We start from the raw sequence: 10,517 nt of genomic DNA, 5'->3' as shown, positions 1-10,517 counted from the left end.
CAGGAATAAAAATAGCCTCTTCAAGTTTCTCTGTCTCGTTTCCTAAATTTGAGCTCTCATCAACAACTGCTGAAATCGAATCGCCAACACTCTCAGAAACAGCACCGTCTGATACAACTTTCATTCCCTCCTCCTCCTGCAATTGCTCATGTGATTCAATTGCCTCCTCAAAAGCCTCATCTCCCAAATCCTTTGACTCATCAGACCCCACCACAACTCTCTCCTCCTCTACCTTGTCCCCAAAACCTTCATTTCCCACATTGGTTTTCTCTTCCACAACAACTCTCTCAACCCCGTTTTCCATTTTTTTTCCTTCAAAACCTTCAATCACATAAAACCCACAACATCAAAACACAAAACCAATTTCAAAACCATCACAGCCAATCGCATAACCAATAATAATAATAGAAAAAACACTCATTACAAAGTTTCCATCTTCCACACAAAAATCATAACTTTATATAACAACCAATTCATACAAAAACCAAAATTGAAACTTTCAGATCTCAATAAGCAACTTTAACATGTTTCCATTAGGGCTTTGCACAAAAATGAAAAACAAACATAAAAATGCGATTAAATCGATACAAAATCATAATTAATAAACTAAAACATAAGAGAAAGAGAAAACCTTTTCCATTTTGCTTACCTTGTTTTCTATAGAGATAGAGTGAGTGAATTTCAGATAGAGAGCCAGTGAACGAATCCTATATGTATAATCCACTGGCTGCAGCTGCTATGGTTTACCAAGTTAGGTGAATTAACAATTATGGAGATAAGAATTTTTTATCAGACGGTGGAGATTTGGAGTTATTGAGTTTTTTTTCATCTGACGGTGGAAGATTTTTTTATCGGGGTTTCATTGATTGCTTTGATTTCATCGTTGAAGAACCCCAAATCGTACAGACGTGGTTTTATGTGTTTTTTAAATATATTTTTATTTAAAACAATATTATATATTTTTAGTGTTTTTAGTAATTTTAATGGATTGATATTAAATAAAAAATTATTTTAATATATTTTTAAATAAAAAATATTTTTTAAAAGTATTATGCATTCACTAACTCTTAATTATTTTGAATTTTTTAATCCAGATTGTATCTTTCCATTTACTAATCTGATCCCTAAATATTGTGTTTCATTACTAAAAGGTTGTTTTAAGTTTTTAACAGAGTATCATGGGCCCAACTTTCATTTATAGTTAATATTCCCAAATATCCAGATTTTATTATTAATACGTTGGTTACATTTTATTTAAGCAGTAAATTACGTTTTTAAAGATATGTGTTAGTTATTCAAGATTGAATACGATGAAACAATTAGTTTAGAACGTTGGATTTAGATTAGTAAAAATAAAATTAAAAATTAAAAAAACAATAAAAAATTAGATTGCTTTTCCAATTGAAATAAATAAAAAGGGAAGTAACCGATTTAATACGGGAAATATTATAGGTGGTTAGAAAATACTTTTAAAAAATTTTAATTTTTAATTTTAAATTAATATTTGTATATTATTGTAATGTATTAATGTTAAAATTAATTTTTAAATATAAAAAATATTTTTAAAAATAACAATTACAACACTTCAAAAAATAAAAAACTCTGACAAGAAACCAACCCCTGCATGTGAAGTGCCGATTGAGGAGATTTGGGGACATTTTTGGGGCAGTTTGAGGTGATTTGATTGGCGAGGGAGACCATTGACGAAGAACAACATGTTGACAATTGTCTTGTTTCTCTTGTGCCCATTGATCACCTTTTTTCACCTTTTAATGTTACATTAAAATTAAGATTGCTTGTTAAATCGAGAAACGATAAGCAGCATTGATCATGCGAGTGACAGATGATGATTGTATAGGTTAACATACGCAATAATATATGAGTGTTGCAAGGCCACGGCTTAATCGCTTCTCATTAGATTTATTATTTATCATACTGCAAAGGGTTAATTATTAATTACTCTGTGACTTTTAAAAATTTTTATGTATGTGATTTTAAAAAAAAATAAAGTAAATTACTCATCTGCCCCATGGTGACCCAGCTAGCTAGCTAGATCAATATTGAATAGGATATATATATTTCTTGTGCTCATCTAATTAACTTGTAGCATTTTTTTGTTTTATGTCATTAATTAATTAATATTTAATTCAACTGATTTTCATGTTTTATCTCTTTTGAATAGATCTTAAATTCTTTCAAAACAAAGAATATTATAAATCTTAAATTCTTAAATTCTTTCCAATAATTAATATATTACAAAGAATTAAGATTAAGCTCTTTCTTCTTTTTAGTGACGAAGGTTGGACTGTACAGGAGAAGATAAATATTATAAAAGTTTCAGATGGTCCAGGAATAGCTTTCACTACTGTAAATTATCAGAGTCCAATAATGGCAGAAAAGAGAAAGGAATTGATTGCTAACGTCAAATATACAAACATGCAAAGACAAGAACACTTTGATGTTCATATATCAATCAAGGAGAATCAATGTAAAAAACTTATCAATGGAATTCGGATAGGTAGCTCGGGGGTCCATGAGAAATTAGGAAACAATGTAGATAGGCTGGGGTCCAAAGAGAAAAAAATAAAAAAGAGTGGTTTCGAACATATCACTCAGGTTGTTTGAACTTTGAGCTATTAGGGTTAAGTCTCGAACTCAAGCTGACTATATCGCACCATGGCTCGAAACCATCCCCGTTTCAAAGTCTGTTTGGTCGGTCACTAAGATGGTTCTTCGGGGCTAAAGAGTTTATGAATTATTAACCATGTTATCAAGAGTTAATTTAATCCATGCCTCGGAAAAGAAGAAGGAAAAGTCGAACTCAAAATGCAATGCTCTCCCTATTTCTACCTCACCGAGAAAAACATTTTTAAACTAAACTTGAAATGGTTAATGATGTCAACTCTACAGGAAATATTTCATTTTTTGTAAATATACATAAGAAGATTGATTAAAATACACTTAATTATGAATTCCTAGTCGAAAAACGAAGCTTCACCAGCCCTTCCTTGCATTCGAAGCAACTCGACTCACAAGACTATCAGCTTTCATTATTGGAAACCTAGAATCATTGTTGAAGGGTGGAGTCCGAGGGAATTGTTTCCTGGGCAGGGAGAAGCTTGGATTTTATTTTCTTGGGCAAAGAAAGAAATTACCATGCACAAGAAGCAAGCTCTTCCATCACGAGCTTCCATATTACATCAAGCACTTCGTGTATATATCCAGCATGGGGTGATTCAATTTTGTTTCAACTTGGCCTTTTTGGGAGATCCGCCCTCTAATTATACTATAAAAAAGCCAAAATAAAATGGGTTTCGCCCTAGGCAAGCCTTCCCACAGTGGACAAAAGGTTGCTGTTTAAGGCTTTTTTCTAGCTTTAAACTACGTCGGCTTTCCAAAAAAACCCAAGTGAGTGTTTTTTTTTAATTCTTACATTGGTTATGGAATTCCTAGGTTTGCACTAAACAATCTCTAAACTTTATTTGTATTACAATAAGGTCCCTGGATGTAGGGACATCAGAGAGAAAGGGTAGGAGACGGGAGAGTTTGGTATTTTAGATTTTTAGGGCTGATTAGAACGTGTTTTAAAATATATACATTTATTTGAGATGGTCTTAGGATGCCTTTGAAATGGTGTGTGTAGGGTCAAAAACAACGGCCACAGTTTTTTTAATGATAAATGCGCATGAAAAATAATGGGGTATTATATTTATATTTATATTTTTTAATTAATTTTTTAATTAATATAAATATTATTAAGATGAGCTTCACACATCTTGATTAAATATATATTTTTTAACTAGTTTTGTTGTCATGCTATTGGTGGCTTCGCAGGCATCGTTTCGTCCATCGTTTTTTTTTTTTTTTTTTTTTAATGTCTCGGGCTGGAAGTGTGCAGCCTAGCTGCTAAGGCCTAGCTGCCATCAAGCCTATAGTGCTTGTCAGGCTTTTCTTTTCTTTTTGTAAATTTTCTTTCTTTCTTTTTTCGTTATCTGCTATTTTATATTTTCTCAATATCAATTTTCTCTAAATAATTTATAATTATTTTTTTTCACACAACCTAATAAAAAACAGTGATTATTTTTTATAATTTTGAATTTTTTATTTATTATTCTTTAAAAATTGCTAGAAAAAAATAACCATTAATATTATAAAAAATAATGATTCTTCATGAAAACTCATAGAAACAATGATTAATTATAGAATCTTACAATAATAATTGAAGTTTGATGATTGATAATTGATCAATTTAAGATTAATATTTAAAAAAAATAATGATAATAACACTAGAAAAATAAATTATTTAAAAAAAAACTATCCGTAACCCTAGATTAACATATAAAGGGAAAAAAATTTAAATAACAAGAATTTGGCAGTTAATGATTTATTATATTTTAGTTTATATTATTTTTTAGCTGATGATCATATCTCATTTCTCCATGATTCTTCGAAATGTTTTATAGTTATGAACTCGATGATTAATTAAAATTAACCACTCTTTCAATATGGAACACCCTCTCCTTATCGATTCTTGCCTTTTTATTTAATTATTATTCTTCTAACTAGATGTCTAGGTTTGTAAATAATTGATTGCATGTCTTTTTTTTTTAATTAATGTCAAACATATTCATGATATATATTTAGCTAAAAAAACACACACATGAAATTAAATATTATAAAATACATAATAAATTAAAAAACTATATTTATTTTAATTTCACTAGCTTAAAAAATTAATTAAAATGTTAAACAAACTTCATAAATTTATTTGCGACAACGCATGGTTACCATACCAGTACATCGCGTGTGATGACGAGGGGCCCTTTTCGTTATTATTTTGGGGTCAATCTATAAAAATATAATGTAGAAGGGGCGTGAAAGTTAAATTGAAAATATCCACTTTTCAAAGGCTTGACAGAACTGACACGCACCAGTGGTCTCTACAGGCAGAGTGGGCCTGAATTATTTTAAACTGGTCCAGCTAGTAACGGACATGAGAATCCTTCTGGGTCAGTGCGGTTCTCGGTGGCCTTTTCCAATTATTGGAAGCAGACAGTGAAGGTATCAACAAAAGTAAACATGGTGTTCTTGACTGAAAGCAAACACATGTCCCCTGTTTCCCTGTTTAGCCATGAAATAGGGCTCCAAGATCTTTTATGTTTTGGCATAAAAAATATTAAAATTTAATTACCTTAAATCTATGTATAAAATTATAGAAGTCTTGGATTTAGCTATCATCATCTAAAAATAATATTTTTAATATTAATTATAATAGTAATAATAATATTTATAATACAAATAATAATATTTTTAATAATTATTATAATATCAATAGTAATATTTTTAATATTAATAGTAATATTAAACTTGCATCACCCAAATGTAACTGAGTTTAATTGCAACACTAGATCTAAAAGCTAAGGTCTGATTGTAATACCAGATCCAAGAGCTTTTAATGTGGATCTGGCTGCAAGATTATATTATGAAAGTGTAATAAATAAATAAAAATATTAATATCAAAGAATAAAATTAAATAAAAAAATATTAATTAAAAAAAATAAAGCAAAATACTATTCTAATGAATAACGCTTTGCGATGAGGAGTATAGTAAAATCACCTATGAGATGACAATAATCTAATAAAATGTAAACAAAAATAAATTATTAAGTTTAATTCTTAATCAAATTGATATTAAAAAATAAAATTAAAAAAAAACTTATAATTAAAAGGCATCCATCCTTTGCTGTGGATTTATACAATGCAATTCACAATGAAAAGGTTAACATTTTCTAGTTACAGCTACGATATTAAAAAATAAAATTAAAAAATAAAATTAATTAAAAAAATTTTAAAAAATTAAATTAATTGGATTAACCCGTTAAATCTAAGATCTATATCACGAGAATCGATAATTAAACAGAAAAAAATTTAATATTAATGAATTAAATTTAAAAAAATAATTAAAAAAAAACAAAAAAAAAACCCTATCAGAAAAACAAAACTAATTTTAAAAAATCTAAATTAACTTAGTTAACTTGTCAAACTAAATTAACCTGTCAAATCAAGGATACGTATCATAAGAATGTAATAACTAAATAGAAAAAAATTTAATATTAATAATTTAAATTAAATAAAAAAATTAATTTTTTTTTAAAAACCAAAAAACATTAATCTTTTAGCATGAATTATATAGTGCAATTCATATAATAAAAAGCTGATTCCTTTTAATTTATAGGTAATAGGAACCACTCTTTGTACAAGCCAATGAATATGTAAGAAATACAGACTATAACAAACTTGTCAAAAATCTAGTTTAATTTAAAAGCTTAAGAGAATGGTGGCCGTGGTGAGGTTTGAAGTGATGATTGTTTTGTTATTTAAATTTTAATATCATTTTAGCCCCAAAACTTAATCTTTTATTTGTAACAAAAGTGACCAAGCTACAAGACATTATCTTCCTCGTATCCACGGGGAAGGGCTTCACCGTCGTCTGTTGAACATTATGAATCAGCTCGAGACAGTTTCCATCTCAAATATCTCCAGTCTCCAGCCATCATCTTTTATTTGACAAAGCGCCCCCTATATAGCCATAGCCTCCATCACTTAGACATTTCTGCAGAAAACAGATTTTGCTGCAAGTAAAGAACCATGTTCAACACTAAACTCTATCCTTAGTCCGCTTATCCAAGCTGCATTAACATTGCATTTAGATTTTCCTTAGTCTGGAACATGCCATGATGTCATCTCTTGGAATTGGAACCATTATTTGAAGACAGCATTTTTGAAACCGGAATTCTGATTTTGTGAACATTGATAGCACACCAGCAGGCCACGGGAATCAGTAAAATTGCACTTGGCAGAAAGCAGGAATAGCCATTGATTAGTGAGGATTAACACCACACAATTCCAAGATAAAAGCTTTGGGTAACTTTCCACGGCGGACAGCGAAAATATTCAACTAGTGTAGCTAAAAGAAAAGAAGAAAATAGTAAAAGATGGTGAATGCACGTGTTGGACAAGATGAACAAATGTGCACACCAATATAGAACGAATGAATAGCTAAACAGAGGCGCTAGTGAAGAAGAAACATTGTTTGGCTCAGCGGTGTAGAGGGAACAAAAACCACAGTATGAAAATATCTAACAAAACTGCTACAATGAATGTTATCAAGGTAACGCGATGTTGAGATACAACAGCAGAAAAAGGAGAGGTACAAAAAGAAAAGCTTAGGTTTGCTCATTCTTATAAATGACCATCCCAACATAGCGAACTCAGGCGTTTCCTGTCACAGCTTGGCTACTGCAGGAAAAGAAGTGCCAGTTTTCTTCACTGTCCAAGCTGCATTTCTTCATGATAATCAAAGAGCTTCCTCAATAGAGGAATGAGACCTGCCAAAGCTATTTGGAGGTGTTCTGAACTATTTATGCGAATACTGAATTGTCCTGCACCCTTGTTATTCAAATTGGCACGGGCAATCAAGCTTGTAGACCTTCCAATAGGAACCTGAGATTGTATATTGCAACCAATTGCTAGAACTCCATGCCAATCTACAACAGAGAGTCCAAGAGTGGATAGCGAACGACCCAGGGGATAATCTTCATCTCTCAGTTGGGCCTCCAGATTACCACCATATGCTACATCACCACGACCAGTCATTGCACCACCAGACATGACCATTTGGAACCGCTTATTAGCAATCAATTTGTCCTCAACTTTCACTCCAGCTGATAAGGCATCACCCAATAGAGTAACCGAAAGACCAGCAGTTGCCTTGTTCTTCCTGAAATTAATGAACTTTGTCTCACTGTGTAAAGTATAGCCCAAGTCCTTCCCTAAAGTCTGCATATCAAAACCTAGTGAAGTTGATTTCCCTTCCCCATGCTTTATAGAACTTGCTAATTCCATTTGAACATTGGCATCCTTCTTGTCCTTCGTTACCTGGCCAGAAAAGGATACAGGGATCTTGTCTTTAACTACAAATAATCTCTCCACATTTATACCTTCATAGCCAACATCATGATCCCAACCATGTGTATCAAGAACTGGCCTTACAAGCCACTGATTGGAGTTATCAAGATAACGGTACCGGTGGGAAGGATTATCAGAGTCAAAAGAAGCAGGTAAGGATAAATCTGGCATGGGAACGGGCACAGATGCAGGACCTTCACTTTCTTCTTCTGCATTTTCACTGTAGTCACCAGGCAGAGGATTGGTTGCCGCTGCAGTTTTCTTCATCATCCTTTGTCGCCTTTTCTCTTCCTTCAACTGTTTCTTCATAAAAAGTTTCTCCCTGTACTCTAACTCATCAAAATATGCATTCTTCTGAGCTTTAGTAAGCTTTGCAACCTGGGCTTTTGTTAAACTTTTAAATGGTGGTAAATCATCATACTCAGACTCGTCCTTGGAATCCAATGACTCGTCCAAATCATCATCTAAACCATCCTCATCACCAAACTGTTCCTCAGGTAGCTTAACTTGTGGCCTTGACCGGAGAAGAGATGACAGCAGGTATGGTAAAGGAGGAGCTCTTGACAGAGTTGCAAATTGCTTCTTAGGTGGACTATCTCGCACCTTTAATATAGTGTTTGCTTCAGCGAGGATTTTTGATGCAAAGGAAAGTAGCAACAAATGAGGCTTCCAAACCTGACCATTAGGCAACACTCTATGCCCTGCCCTATTTCTTCTACACGCAGAGTGATTCTCAACTAATGAAACGGGATTTACAAGCCACATATCACCTGCTGCCTGACGAATTGTTTGTTGAACAACATGAGAACGTTGAGTTACAAACATTTCATAACTTGAAACGGTACCTTGTGGACTATCAGGTGGAGCAGAAGCAGCGTGACTGAGGACAACAATTGCATTTTGCCATATAGATGGACCAAATATCTTGGTGATGGTTCGCAACAGGGGCAGATCACCAAAATTCTTGCTCTGCATGTCCAACCTATCAAAATACAACACAATATCTGGAGGAGTTTTCTTGATAAAATTTTTCACTGAGAGAAGGATTTTCTCATTCTGTCGCTGGTCAGACCCGGAAGGAAGGAGGCCTGGTGTGTCAATGACCCGTAACTTGATCCCCTGAACAGTTCCCACAACATCCTGAACCATTTTTGTACCAGATTGAAAAGCATTGGTGGGGAGCTTTGCTTCATCAAATATGGAATTGATAGTGGCACTTTTTCCAACCCCAGTCTTTCCAAGAACCATAATTGTGCAGGAGAAATCAAGGGGTTCCTGCCCATCTGCCTCGAGCTGTCCTGCCATGGCACTTGCAGGATCAAAACTTAAGGTGCCAATGCGACCCCGATTTCTCCCTCGCAGCTGCTCAACAATTCCCAATCTGTATAAAACTTGTGCCACAACAGTTTCATTGGGAGCCAATCCAAGCCTATGCACTAGCCGCAAAAATTTCACCCTAATCATCTTGAGTTTTTCATGAGTCTCATCGTGCACCTCTGACTCCCCATTAGTAGGGTCATCAAGCTGTTGAGGGCGCATATGAGACATGGCTCCATTAGCACGCAACTGCTGCATTGCCCTAGTTGCGGGTTCCAGGAGCGGGGCAGCACGACCAAGGCCAGCTGGACGGGAATGGGAGGGAAGACTCAGAGATTTTCCAGATGAAGAGGCAAGCTTAGGTTCAGGGTGCCTTTCACCTTCTTTATTTACTGGAGTGTTTTGCTTCTCTGGATATGTTTCTGCAATCCTTTCAGGGTGCCCAGACACAATATTGTTCTGGCCAGCATCATTACCTTTTTCAGTAGTATGCTCTGGTTCAGAATCCTTGTTATCCTCTGCTCTCAAATTAGCAGTATCTGACAGAATGTCTTCATTTTTCTCATTCACAAACTTATCTAAAGAATTTAAGCTTCCGGTTTCCGCTACCACCGTTGATTCTCCCAGGGCTGCATGTGGGACAGCTGAAGTAGCTGTCAGTTCAGGAGTTTCCTCATGATGTTCTGGATCCACTGAAGCAGCTGTCAGTTCAGGAGTTTCCTCATGATGCTCTGGATCCACTGAAGCTATAGTATCTTTCAAGTCTCCATTGCTGGTATCTCCGTGTTCTGTATCAACAGTTGCTGAAATGCCCTTTGGATGCTCACCCTTGTGAATCCCATCCTCCGAATCAAGGCCAGCTGAATCCCCTATCAATTCCCCACTTTTGTCATCCTGATCTTCTGTATCGACTTTCACCGGATTCTCATGAAGTCCTTCACCTTTTCTGTCTTGAAGCTCAACTGAGCCAACCTCTTTGATTTCCTCTCCCTTACTATCCTCAGGGAGAATCCCCTCACTTGATTCAATTTTCTGCATAGCATTCGCCACATCCTCACCCTTCAAAGCCTCTATTCCTCCATTACCAACAATCTCACAAACAACCTCCCCTCCATTCAACAAACTGCCCTCCACTTCAACAACGGTCCCTCCCTCGTCAATCTTACGGACACTCTCTCCACCTACCGAATCCACCACCTTCTCTTCACCAACCACTTCAGTCAATCCCTCAG

The 10,517-nt window shown here is 34.4% G+C and overlaps 2 protein-coding genes across 4 annotated transcripts in view; both read right to left on the bottom strand.

Annotated features, from left to right (window-relative positions):
* Positions 1–837, bottom strand: part of LOC105141167 (translocase of chloroplast 120, chloroplastic-like) — a 5,249-nt gene extending 4,412 nt beyond the window's left edge. For both annotated transcript variants that reach the window (XM_011048304.1, XM_011048312.1), the window contains exons 1-2: positions 650–837; positions 6–321 (exon numbers count right to left, since the gene is read on the bottom strand). In XM_011048304.1, the coding sequence (XP_011046606.1) occupies positions 6–304 (299 nt within the window). In that variant the 5' untranslated portion in view covers positions 305–321; positions 650–837. The remainder of the gene's footprint in view (positions 1–5; positions 322–649) is intronic.
* Positions 838–7,033: 6,196 nt separating this feature from the next.
* LOC105141153 (translocase of chloroplast 120, chloroplastic-like) overlaps positions 7,034–10,517 on the bottom strand; it is a 4,663-nt gene continuing 1,179 nt past the window's right edge. Inside the window, exons 3-4 of one of the 2 annotated variants that reach the window (XM_011048294.1) lie at positions 10,014–10,517; positions 7,034–9,965 (exon numbers count right to left, since the gene is read on the bottom strand). In XM_011048294.1, coding sequence (XP_011046596.1) covers positions 7,327–9,965; positions 10,014–10,517 — 3,143 coding nt within the window. In that variant the 3' untranslated portion in view covers positions 7,034–7,326. The other variant, XM_011048288.1, reaches the window with a different exon arrangement.

The sequence above is a fragment of the Populus euphratica genome, unplaced genomic scaffold (genome assembly GCF_000495115.2).
Source record: "Populus euphratica unplaced genomic scaffold, PopEup_1.0 scaffold3.1, whole genome shotgun sequence".
Lineage (NCBI taxonomy): Eukaryota > Viridiplantae > Streptophyta > Magnoliopsida > Malpighiales > Salicaceae > Populus > Populus euphratica.
This window is presented reverse-complemented; position numbering and strand designations above follow the sequence as displayed.